This window comes from Gavia stellata, chromosome 2, assembly GCF_030936135.1.
Source record: "Gavia stellata isolate bGavSte3 chromosome 2, bGavSte3.hap2, whole genome shotgun sequence".
Lineage (NCBI taxonomy): Eukaryota > Metazoa > Chordata > Aves > Gaviiformes > Gaviidae > Gavia > Gavia stellata.
Genome location: NC_082595.1, coordinates 2437505 through 2461614, shown reverse-complemented (window position 1 = coordinate 2461614; position 24110 = coordinate 2437505). Strand labels below are relative to the sequence as shown.

Genomic DNA, 24110 nt, shown 5'->3' with positions numbered 1-24110 from the left:
TTGGGAACTCAGGCAGGGGAACAAGCTTCTGGGCAGCATCCACACAAAAAGGTAGCAAGGCAGCCCAAGAAAGAGTTTGCCATAATTTTTCATGAACTGTGCGCAAGGCTGACCAAATGGCTGTGGAATTAGCCCAGGATTTGGGAGACCTGTGATCTGCTTTTTGCTTGGATGTGATTTCTTATTCTTGTGGCAGGTAGCAGAAATCAAGAATGGACCACAGCTGTCCATTCGGCGAGTGCTCGTCCATCTCCAACTCACTGGACTGAGCGTTTCAAAGGAAGGCCCCATGGTGAGACTGAAGATCATCTCTTCGCCATGTTATGTCTCCTCATGACCATCATTAATGAGGTATGGGCTTAATCTCCAAAGCTCAATGTTTTATGTCCCTTTTAACATTTGCAGTTAGGAGAACTCTAAATAATTTCTTTCAGCATTGCTTTGCCACAACATCTGCCTTTGGCTGTAGACTGTGGTTTAATTAATCTGCCATGAGAACAAATTTCCTTTTACCCTTTTTTAATTTCCCACTCTCTAATTTCATCAAATAGTCATTTGTGTCTCAGTTGCCGCACGGGGACTGTAAAACAGGGATAACGGCACAGTCTCTCCTATACGGGGATAATGTCAGAGTGAATAACCTCAGAGCCTGGCAAGCACCCAGATACTAACTATGGCAAGTACTGCGGCTGCACTCAGCTCTCTGCCACTGACTTCAGACTGGGATCTTCCCCAGGCTCAGGATGTCTAAGTCACACCACTGTTATGTTGTCACTGACTTTACTGAGAGAAGGCTGCTCAGTTAAGCTCCCAGTCAGTCTGAAATGCTGCTTCTCCTCTATCACCCGCTCCTTCCTTGCCTCTTCCCACATCTATTTTCCCAGGCATCTGGAAAGCTGAAAAAACAGGTTTATTTAAGGAAGCTTTCTAAAGAATGGAGGAACCACCAGAGCTGCTTCCCAGAGAGCTCTGTGCTGGTCTGTAATGCAAAATTGCTCAGGAGGGCTGAGAAGGAAGTCAGCTCCAGGCACCAAAACTTCACCCCTGCCCTGTGGGAACACTCCAAATTCAGCTTAAGAGATTGCATATGTTAATTATCATCCAGGAGAGAGGAGCCATGGGAGGTTATTAAGCTATTCAAAACACTTTTCAGAACCCCCAGACAGGAAGTTAAGCCCTCTGATTTATTCAGTGGAAAGAAAAGACCATATGACGCTCAGTTAGATGTGGGGTGCATATTCTTGCATCCCTTTCCCATTGGCATAGTCTTACTGATGTCAATGGGATGATCACTTGCATAAGCACGGAAGGCACAGCTGAGCCATAGCAGTCGTTGCCCGTAGCCTATTACCTAAATGCAAACAGGGTCATACCAGCCATACTGATTACGTGCAGCGGCATGAAAGCAGCAGATCATCAATATAGGCAGGATAACCTAGCACTGAACGGGTTTTTGTTACAAAACTCTCCAGCAGTCCAATGTCAAAGGCCAGATAATATAAAGTCTCCCCCAGCAACAAATGCAGACTTGAGCAAGAACAGTTCTGACTCCCCTACAGGCAATAATGCTCCCTATATATGTCCAACATTTTCTCACCCTTTATGAGATGCTTAGCGGGGTGGAAATCTTGTAGGAAGGCATCTCAAGCATGTGTCAGAAATGGAGCCCAAAGCAACACAGTCCAGAAGGTTTAGTGCTCAGGGTACTGTCAGCACAATGTGAGGGGCAGCATTTGGTCCTGTGACACTGAAGAGATATCTTAGGGCTTCCTGGGGCCAGGAGTTTGGCCCGCTTCCTGCTGGCTTTCAGAGGAATCTAATGCAAAATGGCCCAGAAAGGAAAAGACAATTCTCTGCGGTGCCCTGAAGTCACAAGCCAGGCACCTGAACGCTTGGCATTGAGTTTCATGTCATGAGATACTCAAAACTGTCAGAGCTGGGGTTTCTTGGATTGCTCTTTTCGTCTTCGCTGTTTTTTGGGGTTTGGCCTCTGGATGTCAGAACTTGCTGGGGGCATCCTAAAGGTGAGTGAGATTCCTATATAATCACATGACTCCAGAAACAGAGGCTTTAGGAAAAATACCAAATATCCTGACATTTGTGATGAAGCCTGTAAATCAGACCCTTTGATTAGATCTCCTTCCTCACCTATGCTCCTGTCCGCAGTGTAGCAAGCTATAGGAGCCCACGGTCGCATGTGTGATACGGGTTTTTCCTGGCAAGCACCGCATTGTAAGCACCAGCAGCCAGTTTGGCATCTCAGCCTCAGTATTTGGAGATAAACAAAACTTATCTCTAAGGATTTTGGGGCTGTAACCCACGATTTCTGCTTTGGTAACAAAGAGGAAAACCAAACCATTGGTCTCACATGTCTGGGCAGCATTTGTCATCCAACGGGATCCCAAACGTCAGCAGTCCACTGAGATGGGAATATTGTTAGAAAGGCACGTAGACAGCCTGTATGGGATCATAAAAATTTTTCCCTCTAACTGCCCCTGCTCCTGCTGCAGCCTCTGGTAAAACCCAGCAGCCAAATGCTGGGGCTCTTGAAATACCGGATTTACTTAAAGGGATGTTTCCCCGCGAAACTGGCCTTGCGGGTGCCACCTCTCACGGCTGCCGCCAGAGCATTCTCTGGTTTGTAACAAAACTTGGCATCCTCAGCGCTGTTTGTTACTGAGGGCCCTGCGTGAGCACTAACTCACTGGTCCCCCACTGCCCCGGGAGAGGGGAAGGGATGTGTCGTGATCCGTGTGTCACACTTGGGAAGCAAAGATGCAGAGCGAGGCAGGTCTGTTGAGATCAATAGGTTTATGAAAGGGATTAACGTGATTTGGCAACTCTAACACCGCAAGTCAGGGTGACAGTTTGCTACAGAGGAAATTACATGGTAATAAAAAGAATCATAACGATGTAATTCTTTTTGTGTAGACATTCCTGTTTCAAAGCAAGACTTACACTGGTTATAACCATACAAACTCCTGTACACATTCTCAAAGTAAGATTGAAAAGGTAAAGTGCCCAGAGCTTTGAGCTTGATCCTTTCAAGCAGTGTGTTTGAGCTCATTCATACAGAAGAACCACCTACCCCTTTTAAAAAAGAAAATGTGCTAAGCCCCATTTTGTATAGTATGAATTTAGTGGTTTGCATTCACAACCAAAAAAACCTAGGCTAAACTTCGAACAGCCATTTGTTACTGTCACTTTCTTTGCTTGTTTTCACGCTTGCATGCCTGTGAATGTCTCTGTATGGTTCTGTAGACTGCTTCATGATATCTTACAGATCCCTGGCTGGTCTCTAGGCTGCAGGTTGTGGAGCAGCACTTCAGTATTCAGACAGGGCTGCCTTTCCTTAGAAGTGAAAATGGCTCCAGCCAGAGGAAACACTAACAAGAAGCCATTTCTCTTTCGCTCAAACCCTATAAATAAATCCCACATAAACAAGAGTATTTTCAGAGAAACTGGACAAATTCTTGGAAGAAAAATTCCCCCCAGGATGATGGCATGCAGGAAATCCCTGAGCCACTAATCTCGTGAGGCTGGGAAATATTTGGGAGAGCAAGTACTGCTTGCTTGGCCTTTCTTGTGTCAGCTCCTGGCAGACGGTCACTGGGAGAGGCAGGATCGGAGTTAAACAGGCCATTGACTTGACTCAGGACAACCCTTATTTGTGTGTAATTTGCTTTTCTCTTGGAAAACCTTGGGTGGAGGAGGCTGGCAGTAGGTTTGTTGAAATGGGTGAATGGAACTCCACACTTCACTGCTAGTCACCTTCAAACTGGGCAAAGCCCCTGGCAGGCATGCCGGGCAGCATGGGGAGCAACCTCCTCTGGCTCCCGCTCAGATCATCTAGGTGAGCTCTCTTGGGTCTTTCCCCCTTCTCCAGCGTGAGACTATATACGAGCGTTTGCACCGCGAGGACATTTCACACCAGCACATCATCAGTCTCCAGGTATTCACCTGGAAAATGTGAGCACTCTGCCACATAAAGGCCTTTTCTTAGCACACTTCCATTTTGATAGAAAGATTGCACTGAGCCACTGGGGTCTGGTTCAAGAACTTCTGTAAGAAGTCGCTAGAAACAGCGAAGACTCTGCCGTATTGAGCATCTGTACCTGACTGTGTGTGTGCGGCACCATCTAGTGCCTTACAGAGATTTTTTTTTTTTTTCCCTCCATCCCCAAATCTGTATTGACGTATTGGTCTCTTCTCCCAAGTGACGAGCGACAGGACAAGAGGAAATGGCCTCAAGTTGCACCAGGGGAGGTTCAGGCTGGATATTAGGAAAAATTTCTTTCCTGAGAGAGTGGTGAGACACGGGAATAAACTGCCCAGGGAGGTGGTGGAGTCACCATCCCTGGAGGTGTTCAAGGAACGTGTGGATGTGGCATTGTGGGACATGGTTTAATGGGCATGGTGGGGTTGGGGTGATGGTTGGACTTGATGATCTTACAGGTCTTTTCCAACCTTAGTGATTCTGTGATTCTGTATTCAAGGTACGTCCTTTCACCCCTGGCACACTGCTAGTCTGTAGGCTGTTGGAGGGCTCGCCGTGAAGGCGAACGCTGTGCGCGTTCATAGCAAGCGTGTGACAACCTGGGAGATGGAAAGGACGGGATTAGAGGTGCGTCAACATCTCGGGCTGTACAGGCTTGCCGAGATGCCGGTGTGCAACTCCGACTGACGCCTGCGAGGTGTCTGAAGCCCAGCCGGGATTGAACATCCTGGTTTAGCTGAACCCCAATTCCAGACTCTCTATAATAAAGTGATGACAAATACATAGTAAGGGTCTGGGATAACTTCAGTGCTCTCCTCTTCCTTTCTCCAGTGAAGCTACGGAACCGAGGCCCTCTGCTGATACGAGAGGGTATTACCTCCCTTAAGAGAGAAAAAGGCAAGATGTAACTGATCGAAAAAGCTCTTCTTTTTGCTTTCTGCAGCCCCCATACGGCTATCCCCCGGGGCCGGAGGGAACTCCCCTGCCCAGCACGTGGCCGAGGACAGCCAAGCACAGCTTCTCCCACCACCCGGGCAGGCCGCTTCCCGCGGCGGGCTCTCCCCGGCCTGCAGCCGCCCCTTCGTGCGGCGGCACCCGCCTGCCCGCGCACAAAGTGCCCGGTGCCTCTCCACCTCCGCTCCTGAGGCGCGGAGAGGCTCCGCTCGGCCGTTAACCCAAGGGCCTTTTCTCCGCCCCAGCAGCCGCGGCCGCCGGGCCCGGGGCGCGCAGAGCGAGGGCGCGGGTGATGGGGCAGAGGCAGAGGCGGGCTGTTGTGGGCAAGGGGACGCCCTGCCTTCAGCGCGGGCCGGGCCACCCGGGCCGCTCCCGCCTGCGGGCGCGGGAGGGGAACGGGGCTGCGGGGGGGGGGGCACAGGCCTCGCCCCGAGGGCTGAGCGACCCCGCCGGGCCGGGGCGGGGCGCCCGCGCCACCCGCGTGACCCGCCGCCGCTCCCCACCCCCCATTGATACACCGTAGCAAACCGGAACGTTCCAGGCGCCGCCAGGCGCGCCGAATCGAGGCCCGAGCGGCAGATCCGGCCGGCCGCCGAGGCGGGGGTGGGCGCTCGGCGCTCGGCTAGCGCTGCCGCGGGCACGGGGCGGGGGAGAGCGCGGAGCGGCGAGGTGCGCGGCGCGGGGCGGCTCCGCGAGCGGGAGTCGGCGGCGGCGATGGCGGAGCCGGCGGAGAAGCTGTACCGGGCGGAGTACGCCAAGAGCGGCCGCGCTTCCTGCAAGAAGTGCGGCGAGAGCATCGCGAAGGACTCGCTGCGCTTGGCCCTCATGGTGCAGGTACCGCGTGGCGGGGCCCGGGCGGGCAGCGGGGCGGGCGGACCCCTCGGCTCCGCACCGGCGGCGGCGGCGGGGCCCGGCCGGGGCTCCCCTCCCTGCGCCCGCCTCCCTGCGCCCGCCGCGGCGGTCCAGAGCCGCTCGGCCGGGCCTCTCCCCGCCGCGGGGGCGAGCGCAGCCTATTTTTAGCGGCGGTGCCTTCGCCCGCCGCTCCCCGCGGTGCCCCCGGTCCCCGCAGCATCCCTGCCCGCAGCAGCGGGGCGGTCGGGTGGGAGCGAAGGCATGTTTTGCTGTCAGCCGCCCTCGAATTAGTCGCCTTTTGGGGACGAGACTCGCTCGGCTCCCTTTCGGAACGAAGGGGAGGGCCCCGTCCGGGCTCGGAGGGCCGGGGGGCCGCGCCCGGACCTGTGCTGCCGTTTCGGCCGGCCTGAAACGGCACCCTGCCGCGGGCTGGGGGTGGGGAGGGGATCGGCCTCTCTGCCGGGGAGGCGACCGCCGCTTTTCCCGGGAGGTGGTGGGGTTCGCTGGGGAAGGGCGCCGAGCTGCCTTCCCAGGCCGCGGGCCGTGGCCTGTCTGGCGAGGGAGGTGAAGAGGCACCTGCAGCCTTCAGGCGGCACAGAGGGCCAGCGGCCCGAGCCCGGTGTCTGTCCCCTGGCAGATACGCAAAAGCACCTATGCGTATTTCTGGAAGACCAGCGAGGAGGTGGGGTGCTCAGGCTGGAGCCAAGCCCTGCGGGCGGGTGCTGTGGCTCCCAGCCGCTTGAGGAGCGATTTCTGGAGGCCCTACCACGCTCCGCGGCCCGCAGTCGCTTGTGCCCCGGGAGCGGGGGGAGGAAGGGCCTGGCGGCCCCTTGCCCGGGGGCTGCCCCGCGGGGCATGCCTGGCTGCCCGGGCAGGGCTGGCAGGGCTGCCCGGCTTGGAGGCAGGAGCTGGTTCCCCGGAGGAGAAATACCTGCCTCTGGTTTTGGTTCCCCAGAGCCTCCGTCCCCGGGGAAAGATGCTTAACCGTGCGGTGCCAAGCTGCAGCCTTTGCTCGCACGTGTTCCTGCTGCCTTCTTTTGTTTCTCGGGCTGCCCTCAGCGCTCGCTGGAGGTGTCTGCTCCGCTCCTCCTCCCCTGCTCCGGCTGCTTCTTCTCCGGTTCCCTCACGTTTCTTACCCCTTCCTGTCTTTCCCAGCAGTTTAAGCTGGGTTGGCCTTCCTCACTACGGGGGCCTGTGGACCGCAGCATGCGTAGCTCAGGATGCCGAGCAGGATGGATGTGTTTCATTTTGCAGGGTTAGGTTTATTGAGCGATCTCCTAGGGGCGGGTGAAGGAGGACGGCTGGGACCGTGGCATCCCTCACAGAGCCACTGCCTTGTAGCCAACCATCTCCCCAAAACCGCTGGTCTTACCCCAACCGCTTGTCATTTTCACAGAATCACACAGAATCACTACGGTTGGAAAGGACCTGTAAGATCATCAAGTCCAACCTGGGAAAACAAAAAAAAAACAAAAAAACCAAAACAAAACCAAAAACCCACCACACAACAACAACAAGCCACAACCCACCCAACACCACACAGCACCATGTCCATCAAGCTACATCCCACAATGCCACATCCACACGCTCCTTGAATATCTCCAGGGAGGGTGACTCTACCACCTCCCTGGGCAGCCTATTCCAATGTTTCACTACTCTCTCAGTAAAGAACTTTTTCCTAATATCCAGCCTGAACCTCCCCTGATGCAACTTGAGGCCATTTCCTCTATTCCTGTCCCTCGTCACTTGGGAGAAGAGACCAACACCCACCTCTCTGCAACCCCCTTTCAGGCAGTTGTAGAGAGATGAGGTCTCCCCTCAGCCTCCTCTTCTCCAGACTGAACAACCCCAGCTCCCTCAGCCGCTCCTCATCAGACTCGTGCTCCAGACTTGTTTTCCTCCCAACCTCTTGAATTTGCTTGATCTCTTCTGCAAAGGGCTTTCTCCCCACTGCCAGTTTTTGTGCCGGCAGAGCACTTTTCACACCTTGCTGCTGAGCAGCCCCCCCACAAGGGCCCGAATTTCCCCAGAGCGCCTGGGCCCCTCGTTTCCTCTGGGGGAAATCCCCTGCAGAGCAGCCTCTGCGCCGCCTTCAACACGCCGAGGTCTTTTGCAAATTGTGCAGAAGAAAATTACAGGGAGGCCCAGACCAAGTTGTTAGCTGGGTGCCATTTCTACTGTAACCGCCCTTTTGTTTTGGTTTTTCAAGTGACGAGCTCTGAGTGACAGCGGGATGCTCGGTGTTCGGCACAGGGTGGGCACCCAGGCACTGCAGGACCAGCACGGCGTCGGCTTTTGCTTCTAGCTGGAGCTGAGTGGTTTCTGTTATCTGTATGTGCAATGCGAAAGCGAATTGGTCTCTCCTTTTTCCATAGTTTGTTTAGGAAACTACGGTCTAGAGATAGGTGAGCTGAGGGAAGTTGTATAAACAAGGTCTAGCTCCCCTGGAGGTTTCATTTCCCACACAGAGAGAAGTCCTGCACAACACATGTGGTGGAGCAGATCTACTCACTGCTTGCATGGTTGTCTTAAAGATTGAGCCAGCTCTGCCCCCTTCCATGCACCCCAGTGCCTTGTGCCCCCAAAGCCTTTGCGTTAGGGACAGACCCATGAGGAGTCCTCCAGGAAAACTCCAAACAGAGCTCAGGGGTGATCGACTTTCAGTGCCGGAGGTGCGTGTGACTTCCAGACACCTTGAGAGCACCCCAAGGGTGGCTGCTGTGGTGCTGTGAGGATAACCGGGTAATCCGAATCCTGGCTTGTGGGAAGAGTCCAGCTGGAAATATAAATGTCCTCTTACAGTTTGGGTTGATGGTTAGTTGTAATCGGGTCGCCCAGCTCTCCTAGTCCCACGCTGTGGTCTTCGAAGCCCTTTCCTCTTCCTTCCTGCTCATGCACGAAACTCTCTGCTGTTGTTCTCAGCTTGGAGATCTCCCTCCTGTTGGTGAGTGATACGCAGAACGTTTTCCTAGGTTATTAATTCTGTATCATCAGTAATAATAATTATACAACGCTGAGTATTATTAGTACAGCAGTTGTTTGTGTGCATTACTTGGAGCCAAACCACTATACGGTTATTTTGTCTGATGGGTAACCGGAACGATGCCAGGCAGGTACTTAATGTGTCTGAGTCATAAGCAAGCGGAGCACTTCCACGACGAACGAGGCTGGTGCGAGGCAGGGCACTCTGGAGCTGCATTTCGGGGAGGATTTGGCTGATGTTTCCGTCCTGATGCAGGACTTTGTTGGGCTCTGGTGTTTCCCTCAGATTTTGCCTCTGCCTCCTGCAGCCCCCTCAGGAATTTCTTCAGGCCACAGTCCTTGGAGCTGCTCCTGTGTCTTGTGCCTGGTGATGGGCTCTCCTGGGCACGGACAGTTTGCTTGAGAAGTAGCTCTCAAAGGGACTGCGTGTTGTGCTCGGAGGTCAGCGGCCTCTTGCGTTGCCGGAGTCTCGAGGGAGGTTGTAGCAGATGAGCCAAGTGCTGGTACTCGTGTTACTTTTTCCACAACCTCTGTTTTGCTTTGCTCATCACTGCAGACGGTCTGAATCTCATACAGAAGAAACCTTTCCTTGTCTGCTCAGGGTTGGTAGAGCCACTGAGGCTGTGACCTTTTTGTTTTGGGTAATACAGATGGGCTAAGCAGCAGGGCGATGAACTGGTTAAGCAAGGTAAATGCTTTTTCCACATCTATCCCCTTTGGGACCTCTCTCCAGCAGCTTGTCTCTCATATTAGATTTTCTTCTTAGACTTTGTCCTAAATAGTAACCATCTCTTAATTTAAAAAAATAAAGAGAAATCACTTGTATTTACCCAGATTCTCCTTTTTTATCTTGTTTTTTTCCCCTTGATTCTGTTGGAGTTGCTTCATCTTGGCCTAATGTGCTTTCTTCCTAGTCGCCCATGTTTGATGGCAAAGTCCCTCACTGGCACCACTACAGCTGCTTCTGGAAGCGGGCTCGAATTGTGTCCCACACGGACATTGACGGCTTCCCTGAGCTCCGATGGGAAGATCAGGAGAAAATCAAGAAAGCCATTGAAACTGGAGGCCCTGGAGGAGGTAAGCAGAGGTCTCCTGGTGTTTGGAGGTCCAGCTGGAACCGCGCTCCCTCTTCTCAAGCTGTTATTGTGGTTATTTGATTGCCACGTCCCTTCAGCAAGTGATGTCAGAAGAATTGTTGTGGTGTCCCCACGCTCCAGGGCTAGGGCACTGGCAGTGTGATCCAGCATGTTAAATGAACGAGGGAAAAAGCCAAGTCAGTTGGCAGATGTACTGCCAAGTATTTCTTCTTATCAAGAAATCTATTTTGTTTCCAGTTCTTTAATATTAACAGATGTCTTTAATATTAACAGGTGCCTTTGTGTTATGTTGTTGTTAATGGCACCTTCACTGCAGGGTATGGTTATGGTGGCTCTTTGAAATTGTTGCACCGCAAAGTAGTGAGCTGGGGAGCAAGTTAGAAGGGTCTAGGTACAGACCAGGCTAAACTCTCAGCATCTCTGTGTAAACCAAGGATGCTGGGCAGTTTTAGATTGGTGTCTGCCTGTTGGAATGTAGTAATACAAAAAATAAAAGGAAACTGGCACTTGGGAAGAGGAGTTCTGCTTTGAAGCAGAGCCATTTGTGACTCCTGTTACAGTCAGTTCTTCAGTAAGATCTCATTTTGCGCTACTTTCAGGAAAGAAGTAAAAAGGGTCAGCTCTGTAGACCTTTAAAAGTCTTTTAAAACCATTAAATAAGCAATCCCGTACAATTGCTACATGGCTGTTTAAAGAACTCTGCCTATTTTAAAAGTGCTTTTGAGCATGGACCGCTTATCTTGCTCTGTATTCAAATTCTTGACATAGGGGTTGCTGGAACGCAGAGATTTATTGATCCGGACTTCTAACGATCTGGGACAGAGAGTAAGAAAATAAGGGAATGCCTTTGAAAGCCGAATTCTGTGTTTGCCTTTGTTCTCCAGGAAAAGGAGGGGAACAGGAAGGAGGTGGCAAGGCTGAGAAGAGCCTAAATGACTTTGCTGCAGAATATGCCAAGTCTAACAGAAGTACTTGCAAAGGTTGCGAACAGAAAATAGAAAAGGTAAAAAGCTTTTCTTTAGTTCTCCATCCCTTGTCTTTTCTCCCATCGGTTCCAATTCAAACAGTGACTTTTATAATAGCTTCCTGTCTGTCCTGCATATGGAAAGCACTTGCAGAGCTGCATTTCTGTGTCTGAGGAGCAGCTGTGTCCTGGATAGCTGACAGTAAAGGCATCCCTCAGGCGTTGTAGCCTGGGCTTCGAACCTGCTGATGCTTGCTTTCACTTGGGTCTTAGAGCAGGCTGGAACGCCGCTCACCAGCATTTCTGTGGCGAGAGAGCCACCACTAACTGCAGCTTTTCCTGCTTGTTGCAGCACTGCAGAGGTGTTGGCCTCTTCCTCCTCCTCAGCAAGACCAGCTCTGTTTGTGTGCAGTGTATCCATATTAACGCCACGAAAGCAGACAAAAACAGCGATGCAGCTAATTAACGACGTAGCCCTGTAGTTGAACGTGTCTTGGTGCTCTGCTTTTAAGGACAGTTGGCAAAATGAAGCTGTGAGCCTCTGGTAGATGTAGCTAGACCTGCCAGTTGGGTAAAGTTGGCAAGGGCCAAACACCAGTGCTGGTATGCTTGTATCTGCAGAAACGTTGGTGACTGCTGTGTGGACATCTCCTTGTTGGAGCATGAAGTATTGTTTTAGGTGCTTTTAGACCACAACTACTTCTTGGGCATCTGAAAAGTAGTTTGCAGTAAGGTGGGGTGAGATCGTGTTAGCACTGATGCTTGAGTGGTAGCGACAGAAAGTTAGTTTATAGAGTCGCCTGCATGGTCATGTGAGTTCTGCTTCTTCAAGCTTACTGGGAGTTGGAGTAAAGACTACAGGATTACCCGTTTTGAGTGGGTTTTGAACAGAAAACTACCTAGAAAGCTGAGGTTTTTCAACCTAGAAAGAGTATTGGAGAAAGCAGAGGAACTGTAGTGAAAGGCCTTGAGCAAACGTTGCAAGCTCTGATAGAGGAACCGTTGGTATTTTATGAGTGTTTAGGAAGCATCATGTTGGTAAGGAGCTTGTTAACATCCTGCTCTTACCTGAACGACCTGACAGTTGCTCTTGTGTTGCCTTAATCTGTCTCAGGGCCAGATCCGGATTTCCAAGAAGATGGTGCATCCCGAAAAGCCGCAGCTGGGAATGATAGATAACTGGTACCACCCGGACTGCTTCGTGAGCCGCCGAGCAGAGCTGGGCTTCCTCCCGGCGTACGGGGCCGCCCAGCTCCTGGGCTTCAGCATCTTGAAAGCTGAAGATAAAGAAACTCTGAAGAAGCAGCTCCCGGCTACCAAGAGTGAAGGGTATGTGGGGAATGCAGCAAATTGCATTGTCTTGAGGAGCATCCGTGATAAATGTTATGTGACATTGTTGTCTCTTTTAAAAGAATATTGGTCGTAGGAGGATTTGGTCCTTCCTGTGACCTTAGGCAGATGCCAGCAGAGAAATTCCCCATCCCTGGGAGTGCGCAGTCCACTTGCCCCCTGTGACTGCCTTGAGAAAATGCAGAGACCAGCAGCTGTGACTTGGAGGACTGATATAGGGCTTTCAACCATAAAATAATGCATGCTTAATACAAATGGATGCTGGGCTCTGCGCCTCCTTGTGTGATGCTGTTATCAGTGATGGTTTCTCTGCTCTAACCAATTGTTAGAGAATTGATTTGACATGTCTTATCTATGAGCTGCTGATCTGTGACAGGCACTGAATCTGGTAATGGTGTTTAAGGGCTGCGTAGTGCTTACACTCGGATGCTTTTGTTTGCTAAATCTTTTATGGTACTACTGAAATTTCATTGCCTTGCATTGAAATTTTCAGTGGAGGCTCTTAATGGAACTTGTACTGACAGAGAAGCGCTTCCAGGTGGCTTGCTAGCTTTGGTCAATCTTTCTCTGTTAACGAAGGCTTTTGTTACTTGTTTTTGAAGTGACTTTGCCGAGCGTCATGCTTCATAATACAAGCCAGCGTTGCATTGTCCCCATGGAGGAAGGAACATGAGGTGTTCCTGGGTCTTACAAATAGGAAAGGTCTTGTTTTTGTAAAACATTGGGCTTCTCCATGTGCCTTGTAGGCTGAATTCAGCTTTGCCTTTGCAAGCGCTTGCCATGAAACTGTCCAGCGAGAGTGATGTTGGGTTCTGAGAAGCTGTAGCCATGTCAAATCTGTGCGGTCTTTGTCAGTGTTGGTGCTCCAGATACGTGGCTGATGGGCATGGCATACTGTTCAGAACCATGCGTGTGTGTGAATGTCATCCATCGGCTGAACCACTGGAGGCTGAGATGAGCCGTCTGCATCTGCCCGGCAGCCTGCCGTCTTTTCCTGCAGGCATTTTACCTATCTGTGTGTTGCAGGATGTAAGTAGAAGTACAGTGTTTTAATGCACTGGCAGCTGTTCAAGTAGTCCTTTGCTTTTTGTGCCAAGGTGCGTGCTCAGCTTTGTCCTAGAGCAGTGCGTGAGTTTAATAGGGTTATTTGTAGTTTTCTCCCATGTCTTCAGCAAAGCTCTAGAGATTTGACCGTGTAAGTGTTTCTCTTGTCTGCCCCGACTGCTTTTCTGGGACACTTCTGGGATGCTGTGCAAAATATGAAGGCTTTGTAAAGATGGGCCACAGGGTAGTTTGCCAAGTCACTGTGTAAATAAAAGCCTAGAATTGCAGTGGAAAAAAGCTTAGACGGGTGATGTAGGGTAATGTGAACTAGGACCTCACGCCAGAAAAGCAGCAGGACGTCTCGTCTTTCCTGCTTTCTAAGCACTGCATGAACAAGCCCCTCAACCGTGAAGGTGCTGGCTGGCTCTTACGCTCCACTACCTTTCTTCTGCTGTTTGGGCTGTGTGCTTGAGCCAAAGGTATTAAGGGTCAATTGGAAAAATAGTTGTCTGTCAAATAAACTGAATGAGTGAGCATGTAAATAAATAGAATGAGTGTAGAGGTGTGGTGTGCTTCCTACCTGGTGATTTTTCTGCCAAGAGAGTGCGGAGGTTCTGGAGGAGCCAAAAGATAAACACCCCAGAAGGTTGAATGAGATGCAGTTACCTCCGATAGTTCATCTTGTGTGTTCAATCAGATAACAGAAATTAAGTGCAGAAATTACAGCATCTCGCAGAAATGATGTTACAGCATCTGCTGTAGGTGAGATTCTCAAAATTATCTTTAAAGATACTTCTGATTGTGCTGCGTCCAAATTATATCTTGACTCGGATGTCTCTGCAATTCAGATGTGACGCACACAAACTCATGTGCTGCTTCTGCATGTCTAGCCCAGGCTCCGAGGAGAAGCCCAGACTTTGGGACTGCCCTGTCAGCCCTTTCCCGAAGGTCGGCAGTGTGACGTGCCTATTGCAGATGTGAGGTGCCGAGCAGGGCTACGGAGAGTAGATTGGAAAATCCCTTCCCTCTGAAGGGCAAAAATGGGAAGGTTTCCTGCAAGGGGCCTGGCTCCTTTCCTCGGTCAGCTCCGGGTAAGGCGTGCCGAGCCTCCCCTGGGCTACGGGCTGTCGTGCCCGAGCGCCGGCACTTTGCAGGCCTGGGGAAGGAGGATCTTGTGTCCTTGCCAGCAGCTCCTCTGTGGAAAGAGTGCTCATGTACTGATGTAGGAAATGCAGTAGCAGCTTGTGAGCTCCCTTTGACTGTGCTTCTTTGGTAGCATGTGTTTCTCGCTCCTGCTCCAAGCTGTAATACTCTCCTGTATTTTCTGCCTCACTTGTTTGGGTAGAATTGCTGCCCAGGGCAGGAGCAAAGTGTCATTCTGGAGATGTTGTGCAACGCGGGATTAACTGCAGAGGTTGCCTGAGGCAGAGGGTAAATACTCAGGTCAGCAACAATCTGGCAGTACTTTACAGGGAGAAGGAGAAAAGGGGAGATGTTCCTCCCTGTGGCAGCTGCTTGCTTTATCCAGGGTTGCCATGACTGTCCTTTCCAACCTTCACTTTCATCATAGGGAGGACATGGAAAATAAAGTAGATGGTAAGGAAGGGCTAGGCTAGAGTAGGACAGTTCACCTCCCTCTTCATCTTCTCGAAAGTTGGAATAAATCTTGTGTATCCTCCACAAAGGTGAGACGGAGTGGTTTGCGTTGGCTGGTGAGTACCAGTCCTCCAAAGCAAGCTGTTGGGCTGTACCTGTTCAGCATGGGAAGACTGTCCGTTGGGCTGTACCTGTTCAGCATGGGAAGACTGTCCCTTCCCCAGGAGGAGGAAGGGTGTACGCAGTAGCACCCAGCTGCTATTAGCAGCACACAGTGTTTGGTCCCAAGTGGCAGATCAAGTGTGTGTATTTCATCAGTTGTTCTAAAATGTGCCATTTTGGGAAGGTGTGAGGTGAATTCACCTTTGCCGTTCCCTTCTTCAGGCTGTATAAAATGATGATTAGTGTTTGTTTTAAGCCTTGGGCATAGCCAGGGACAAAAGAGAAGGTGGTGACTGACAGTTTTACACCTCTCTGCAATTGGGATGATCCCTTCTGCTCTGCAGTTTGTTCAAGTGGCTGGAACAGGTACAGTAATCGCTCTGTCCGGGAGAGCAACCCGCTGTCCCCTTGCCTCTGAGGAGAAGCTGCCAAAAGTGTGAGTCCCTGCTGGAATTTGGATGCTTTCCCTGGGTCATGGGGCCTCTCGCCTTCCAGCGGTCGGTGTGCTGGCTTTTCTCCTTTTGGAGACTGGGAAACAAGTTACGGCGTAGAAGCGAGCGCTGGCTTGCTGGAGGAAGCCTGACTGTCAGCCTGCTGAGGGGGAGGCACTGCAGATACACGGGGTTTGGGCACCCGTTCTAAATACTCACATTATTAAGCCCTCTGGCTTGGGAAGGTGCAGCTGAGCGCTTTGCGCTCGAGCTAGTATGTTTTTCCCAGCTTATGTTGTGTACCCCTGGCTCTGCTAAAACTTACAGAAGTTGTGATGCTCGTGGCAGGGCTCAGTGGATGCTCTGGTCTTGCCCCTTGCAGGGGCTGCAGCTGGGAAGGAGAGATGACTTGCTTGCCCTGGGGGCTTTTGAAGGCACGGCTGTGTGTGTGCTGTATCCGGCTGTGTGTGTGCTGTATCCGGTCCTGCCACGCTGCTTCCTGCTTGCCTGATTTAGAAAACAAGATGGAGCTTTGCTCAAGAAATGCAAGCAAATTCTGGTAGCACAATGTGACTGTTGTCCCCACCGAGGCAGCGCGCCTGAAAGCGTCGAGCTCGCATAGCCCCAGCTCGGGCTGATGGGACCTTCCAGGGGGACAGCTGAAAGATGAGCGCTTCTGCAAAACCAGTCCTTAAAGACTTGCAAAATCAGTCAGAGGTGCTGATGACGGGCTAGTGGTAGCCACTGCAAATAGAATGAGAACTTGGCCCAATTTGGGGGCCAGGACAGTTACTAGAACTTACAGGTCTCATGCGTGAATCTTCAGGAGAAGAGTACTTTTTAAAATCCTCCTGCAGCTTTATAGCTAATAAGCTGTCATACAGGGTTAGTCTTAACGGTAGCAAAGTACCAGAAAGTGAAATGTTTAAAATTGTAAGTAGGAGAGCAATCGAGAATGTCAACTTTATGGCTTAACCATCAGCCACAGCTTATAAAGTTAAGACAGATGCTTTCCTAAAAAGAAACCTGGCTGATGTTTCAAAACGATAGCAGCTCTGTCAAAACGAAGTGTGAGATCCAAGCTGTGTTCATGCTCTGCCTTAAGTTCCAGACCCGTCCTGCCTCCAGTGGGGCAAAGTTTCCCTTTATTTCCTCACTCTGAGAGCGCACACTAGTTTGATTTATTGATATTGATGTATTTTTGAAGCCAGGCAGACCAAGGGGATGATACGACTCCGGAAACATAAATGATCTTCCTCTGAGGTCTCTTGTCATTCTGAAGTCTGCCAAAATCCCCCGGTTTTCATTTGGCTTCCTCTTATTTCCAGTTTTTCTCGAGCAGCGTTTGCTGTAGCTTCTCCCTGCACAGCTCTAAGGCCCCAGCTAATAACAATAAATTTCCTCACACACAACTGCACGGTAGTACATCACGAAACCGCTGTCAGCCTCCTGTCTGATTTCAGAGACCCGACTAAACTGCAGTCTGAAGAGAAACTAGCTGCGAAATATCTAGTTTCCCTTGTTAGCTTATTAAAGTTATCATGTTTGCTGTCTTTTATTCCAATATGGACTGTCAAAATTGAAAAATCAAGCTGTCGATTCAGCTGACACTATATTCTTTTAACCTGCATTGCTACACCTCCTCAGATTTGCAGAGGTATGCTTATATTCAGTGATTCTTAGGTATGCCTTTGGTCTAACTAATACAGGTGTAGGTGAATATGCCAGAAAATGTTGCAGTATTTCATGTGCTCTTCTGCCAGACCACATGGTTACCCTGTGGAAAAGCTTTATGTGTACCTGACCTGATTGAGGCAGCTCGCATTGCAGAGCCAAGTACGTGTCTACAATCTAGCACTGAGGAATTTGAAAAATGGGTTTGCCTGCCAAAACGGAGGATATTCAAGCCTCTGCAGATATCAGCAGTCAGTAAACTGAGCTCTGGTAACTGCTGGACAGGCATTTAAATAACTTCCTTTCGTGTATGTGTGTGTGTTTTTTTGTTTTGTTTTTCTCTATTAGAAAGAGAAAAGGAGAAGAGGTAGATGGAAATGTAACTGCGAAAAAGAAACAGAAAAAAGAAAAAGAGAAAGAATCAAAGCAGGAAAAACAGCTGAAGGTGAGTTTTAGCTGATCACATCCTAAAAACGGCTTCGTTAGAAGAGTGCAGTGTCAGACGCTAACTGAAGAGCTGTGGCACCTAGAGAGGTGCCCAGGCAAAGCAGAGTTGCAGCACAGCCAGTCCTAGTGTCCTGGCGCGGGAGATGCCCTGTCACTAAGGCTTTGCTGATGGCAATTCGCCCTGCCGCTTTCGACTGACAGACAGGAAGGAACTTCTCTAGGTCTTGTGCTTATTGGATTTAAACAGATTAGGTTAAATGCCTTCTCTCTCGGGGAGGCTGGCTCTGCCATCCTTCCTGGATCATCTGGCTGGGGTGGCTGAAGCTCTGAGCCTGAGCGCTGCTGTTGCAGAAGAGCTTGGAAACCAATAAATAGCTCATTGCAAAAATTAAACAGAGGTGAAGTGCGGAACTAGATTAATGAGAAGTCTTATCTTTTTCACTCTCTGGGGAGCTGTGTTCAGTTCTTGGGTACAAAGTGGGATAGATCACAGCTTTCTACCTTTCAGTTTCTAGAATACGTGGGAAGAATTCCCAACAGAGCATCAGGAATTTTGTATTCATTGAAAGTTTGGCACAGGTAACTTCCCAAGAAGAAATTAACAAGCTCCTTTTGCTGCAATTGAAGTCTTAATGGAGCTTTAGAAAAATGGTATGTCCACCTTTGAACAGAAGTTTTCTTCTTTGTTGTTAATACCTTAGTTTTCAACAAAACTTAGCTGAGACGTTATCAAGGTTTTGCTGCTGCAGTGCAGATGTTTAGGACAGGTCAAGGCAATTTGTGGATCAGGGTTAACTTTGGGTTCACTAATGTTTTTTTTTTAAACAGCATTTCATCAAGCATGACCATTGACACTGAAAATAAAACCATTTAACACAGTCAACCGGTTATCCCAGGGTAGGCTGCATTTTTGAGTGTAGCCAGTGAATAACATTCAGAAACTGTCTTGAGATATTTTAGGATGCTCTTTGCTGTCCAACCCTTTCACCTTCTGTAGAAAGGCTCAAAAGAATGTGCAGGCTCCTCTGCACCACTGCAGGTGACTGATCCGGTAGAAATTCCTCATATGAAGAAGCGTGACGATCAGCATTGCTGATTTTTGTTTTAATGCAGGGGTCAAATGCAGCCACATCCCTGCTGTTGGCAGTGTGGACTAGTTAGGTGATTTTTGCAAAGGCTATTGAGAACTTGCTGAAGGTAGAAGTGTGGTAGAAACACAGGTTCCACTCTACACCTAAAAGCTAGCTGTCTTGTTAGCGTCGCTTTTACCTTTTTGTATGGGACAGTGCTGAAAAGGTTACTCCGTGGCCTTTCTTCACATGCTCATGATGGAGAAGCCTTGGTTTATATAGAATCCCACAGGGATGTCCTTCTGCATGTCATCTTGAGAAGAGAAAGTACTTGCTGAAGCTACGGTGTGTTGTTCATGATTTCATACTGAAATCTGAAGCATGTGGCTTTAAAGACCTGTTGTAGGTGTTTGGGTGAAACGTGTGACTCTCCCTTTCAATAAAGGTACTGGTTCTTGGTGCTCTTCATCTCACAGTCTGTATTTAAGATATCATGGGCTTGCTAAAACCTTGTCCGCATACTGAAGTTTCAGGAGTGTCCTGAGCTATTTGCAGTCAATGGCTTTCTAAGCTGCTGGATTTTGTCAACAGGAGCAAACAGAACTGATCTGGGGCATCAAGGATGAGCTGAGGAAGGTCTGCTCCACTAACGACCTGAAAGAGCTGCTGATCGCCAACAAGCAGGAAGTGCCTTCAGGGGAGAATGCCGTGAGTTGGTCTGTAGTTGCTTTGCATGTGTGCTGGGTCTTCGAATCCGAATCGGAGAAGCCGACCTGAATCAGTATTGCTGCAAGGTCCGCAAGCCTGAAGCACGTTCCTGACGTAACACCGCAGGAAGACATTCAGTGCAAAACCCAGTCCTTTTGCCCCAGGACTCTGGTGATATTGCTGTTAGGCTTGTTTGTGAAGGGCTGTGCGGTGGTGTGTGATGCCGAATTCAGTGCCTTAGTCTCGGAGATGTGCCTTTATTCTGCAGTGCTCAAACTGGTCCATGTTTTTTTGTTGCTAGCTCTTCAAGAGCAGGTTAGTTATGGCACTTCATTTCGCCTCCCTCAACTGTTAAATTATGCAAAAAGAAGCAAAAACTGCACAAATTCTTTCGTGGTATCTTTTCTAAAAACAGTCACTTTTCAGTCTCTGTAACTTGTGAAATTCTTCTCTCTTTCGGAGCCACACGTCCCTTTAAGTATTTGTATTTATTAAGACTCTTTGTAAGGAGTGTGGGCTGGGATGTGGGAAGTGTCTAGACTCAAAATGGTCAAGAAATACTCTCTAGGCAGGAAAACCGGGACTTGTCTGAGCCTACATTCCCACCTGCCTACTCATGCGCTCAGATGCAGTAGCTGGTCTCCTCCTTGGCTGTTCCGGCACGGCTGCCTGGTCAGGTGCTGTGTGGTAGGTATGCTCTCCTGAATGCCGAATCCGAATAGGAGAGACTGTGAGCCATGGGTGTGAGCAGAGATGGTGTGACCAGGGAAATTTCGTGTTCATGTCTTTTAAGGCATCGTAAATCAATCAGTAAGAGTCTTGGTTTATGTGCAATCTAAGCATGACAAGCGCTGGAAGCATCTTCGCTTGTTTTCTTGTGCAGCCCAGTGTAATGTAGTGCGTGGGCTTCCAGCCTCCTTCTGCCGTGACCTGTTTTTGTATTCTTTGTTGCTTTAGATTTTGGACCGAGTAGCAGATGGGATGGCATTTGGAGCTCTGCTTCCCTGCGAGGAGTGTAAGGGGCAGTTTGTGTTCAAGAGTGACGCATATTACTGTTCAGGGGATATTACTGCCTGGACTAAGTGTGTTGCTAAAACGCAGACTCCCAACAGGAAAGACTGGGTAATCCCAAAGGTGGGTGTTTACTGCAAATGTGATCATCTGAAGCACATTTCTTAACTGATGTTACCTCTTGTAAGGAGGTTGAATAAGCAGCAGTCAGTGTTGGATGCGAGAGAGTAGAGCGTGCTGCAGTGCTGAGCAGCTGTGACAATGGGGAAGTCCTGTCTCAGCTACATCCCTCTGGGATAGGCAGCTAATGCATATCTAAATCATATTTTTTCTGGTAACACTAAATTGAAAGAGATGTTGCTGATTTGATTTGAAACCCATCATTTACCCTCTTCTAGCTTTGTTTTCCCAGTCAGTAAAGCAGGTATTTGCCTACCTTAGTATGAATGTCTCGGAAATCCTTTCCAAGTCCTGCAGTAAATGCCAACATCTGGCCAGTGCTCAAATTAGCCTTTAAATCTTATAATAGTATTTGTTGGTTTTAAACTCTACTTCTGCTTCCATCCCACAGGAGTTTCGGGAAATTCCTTACCTGAAAAAATTTAAGTGTAAGAAACAGGACAGGGTATTCCCTCCAGATGCTGCGACTGTGAACTCTGTGCCTCCTCCCTCCGCATCTGCTCCTTTGACGGAGACTGTGTCCGCACCCAGAGGTAAGTGGCTGGTGGGGCACAGGGCAGTGGAGTTCAGAATGGTGTGGAATGCCATTCCTAGTCAGACAAACATGCCACTGAAAGGCGTGCTGTTCTCCGGCCCCAAGCAGGCAGAACTCTCCTGGTAAAAAAACAGCATAGCAGAGTCTCGTGTGCTTCATCTTCCTAGCACAGGTTGACCCTGATGCAGTGGGTTGCCTGGGGACATGGGCTCGAGATCCCGCTTGTTCTCTAACAAATCATTTTCGGTATTTGTTGATGGTGAGGAAATTATGTGTTTGCGATGAATTGGAAACTTAAAGGCCGATGTCGCAAGATGTGTCCCAGGGGAGACCTGCTATGAAATGCCTCCTTGATTGGTTTCTTGGGGAATATCCAGGGACCTCCATAATGCCAGATATTCCACATCCAATGTCAAGTTTTAAGGGCAAGAGTTGTGGGTTGGTTTTATTTTGTTCTGGTTTTTTTAAATCCTCCACTGAGATTTGGCTTTACCAATCACTAACTCCTCTTACACAAAACAGATATGCTGCCTCCAGCCCACAAATGGGGAAAAGTTCGGACTCCAGAAATTTCCCATAGGCTGTTGGAATGAGTTGCATGCTTTGGTGATATAGCCTGTCCACTATGCTGATTTCTTTTGTATTCAGCCTTTTTAGCCCTGGCCATAGTTTTGGGAGCAGGGGATTATTGTTACATGGTGAAAAGGGTGGGAGCAATTCTGCACAGCTAATTTTATCCAGATCATGTTATTTTAGCATGAAGACAAAATAACCCGGGTCTTGGCTCTCATTGGCAAGCTGATTCTAGCCCCAGTGTGCCTTGAAAGTAAGCTCAAAGTGCTGACCAGAATTAATGCCAGGTTACTTTTTTTGCTGGCAACCTAACTAATCTGAGTGGGGGTAGAGGAGGAAACAAACCTGTCAGTTGGTCAACCAGAGTTAATAGCATTTATTTTTAGCAGTGCGGATATGCTCTTAGGCACTTGCCATGTCCTGGACCCACCTGCATTGCAAGGTGTTAACATGATGGTGTGATGGAGCCTCAGTTTACCAGTTTGCTCCTGACTTGATAACAAGGGTTTGCACAATACAACCTTCTACTGTCTGTAAGATCAAGACCCAAATGTACTGTAACATGTGGGAACACTGCTGTATGAGAGAGAATCCTCTTTCTCCAGCCCTTCCAAAAAAGATTTCCTTTTCAAGAGGCAGGAGCTTTCATGTCACTGTGAGTTTCTCCCATGTTGTCCAGGCATCAAAGGAAGAGGGAAGCAGAGCAGAGTCTGGGGAATGCTGTTCCTTTGTGCTTGTTATTTGCCCGGGGGGCTCTGTGCCTGTTGCTAACATGCTGTTATTTCCGAACCCCTAGACAAGCCGCTGACCAACATGAAGATCCTGGTTCTTGGAAAGCTGTCAAGGAACAAGGAGGAGGTGAAGAGCATTGTGGAGGAGCTGGGAGGAAAGATGACGACAACAGCTAACAAGGCCACCCTGTGCATCAGCACACAGAGTGAGCAGCCGTGCCTTGGTTACTGGTAGCACTGGTAACAGCTGAGCGGATTACAGACGGATCCTTGGAGCTCTCCGAGGATCAGTGTTTGGATTAGGGGGAGTGTTTTGTGTGCGCATGTGGACTTAGTGCGCTTGGAAAAGTAAAGACAGATGCGTGCTGTTTGAGTTTTACTTACCTAGCACGTTAATCCTGCAGGGTTTGCTGTAAGGCTCTGTCGGGTCTGCAGCAGCTGGAGCTCGGGTCTGTACACAGACCGTGGTGGTGTGCAAGCCGCCCTTGTTGGGATGAAAGGTGCCGGGGGCTGTGTCCGTGCTTGCCTTGGGGAAGCTGCAGAGCTGACGGTGGGTGCCCCAGGGCAGTTGTTTTCTTTGCTGGCAACGTAGAGTCTGCTTTCACTCCCTGTTGGAGTGAAGGTGCAAACTGGTCGCTGAGGTAGGAGAACTGTTCCCACCTGCCAGGAGGTCCAAGACGGACTATACAGCCCCAGCCCAGCTCTGGGAAGGGGAGAGCTGGACCAGCCAGATAAAACATGAGTGTTCCTGCTCTACACCAAGCTGCAGCTTTGAGCCAAAGGTGGTTTTGCTCTCCAAAAAACATTGTGAATCCAAAATGTGGTGTAATTGTGTTTCCACAAAGTGTTAGAGCCCTGAATCATGGCCAGAGGGAGGGGCTAAGGTCTGATTTTTCTCTCTGTTTCCCACCCTGCCTCTACAGAGGATGTGGAGAAAATGAGCAAGAAGATGGAAGAAGTGAAAGAGGCCAAAGTCCGTGTCGTCTCGGAGGAGTTTCTTCAGGATGTGAAATCCTCCAGCAAGGACTTTCAGGAGCTTGTGTCTCTCCATGCGCTTTCACCTTGGGGTGCGGAGGTGAAAATGGAGCACGAGGAAATGGCTGTGGATGGGAAGTGCAGCAAGCCCCCAAGTATGAAGAGTGCTGGGAAGGTCAAAGAAGAACAAGGTGAAGAACAAAGGGGTTGTTTCTCCGCGGGCCTGTTCAATGCTGTGCATGTGTAAAGCAAACCTGGGTATAGTCTATCGTTGCCCTTTCCTTGAGTTCTCTGCCCTTTTTCTCATAATACACTTAAATAATGAGACCTCAGGGCAAGACTAGCTTTGAGTAAACACGAAGCTGGCTCTTGTTTCCCCTAGTTCACTCTTGTTGAGATCAGAGATCATAGAATCATTTTAGGTTGGAAAAGACCTTTAAGATCGAGTCCAACCATTAACCTAGCACTGCCAAGTCCACCACTAAACCATGTCCCTAAGCACCACAGATCTTCTGTGCTGTACGTGCCCAGGCTCCCTGACGCTGGTCCAGACTCTTCCTCATAACACCTCAGCTTCTCTCCCAGTTTGGCTCAGTGTGCAGCTCCAAGGAGGTGCTGGGGCACCAAGGTGTGACAGACACTACCATGACCCCCAAGGGCTGTTAGCAAGTGAGGAAATACTGGGGTCCAGAGCAATGGGTCTTTGTTCTACTTGGTTTAGAGCATAACATTTTCTTAACGGAGGAGGAAAAATATCCAACACCAGTGGCATTCCTC

General features: G+C 49.7%; 1 protein-coding gene across 2 annotated transcripts in view; it reads left to right on the top strand.

Moving 5' to 3' along the window:
* Positions 1-5653: 5653 nt before the first annotated feature.
* Positions 5654-24110, top strand: part of PARP1 (poly(ADP-ribose) polymerase 1) — a 34762-nt gene continuing 16305 nt past the window's right edge. Inside the window, exons 1-10 of one of the 2 annotated variants that reach the window (XM_059829846.1) lie at positions 5654-5785; positions 9700-9862; positions 10773-10885; positions 11961-12175; positions 17452-17548; positions 19212-19328; positions 20286-20462; positions 20911-21052; positions 22424-22564; positions 23282-23524. In XM_059829846.1, coding sequence (XP_059685829.1) covers positions 5666-5785; positions 9700-9862; positions 10773-10885; positions 11961-12175; positions 17452-17548; positions 19212-19328; positions 20286-20462; positions 20911-21052; positions 22424-22564; positions 23282-23524 — 1528 coding nt within the window. In that variant the 5' untranslated portion in view covers positions 5654-5665. Of the gene's footprint in view, positions 5786-9699; positions 9863-10766; positions 10886-11960; positions 12176-17451; positions 17549-19211; positions 19329-20285; positions 20463-20910; positions 21053-22423; positions 22565-23281; positions 23525-24110 lie in introns of both variants that reach the window. The other variant, XM_059829839.1, reaches the window with a different exon arrangement.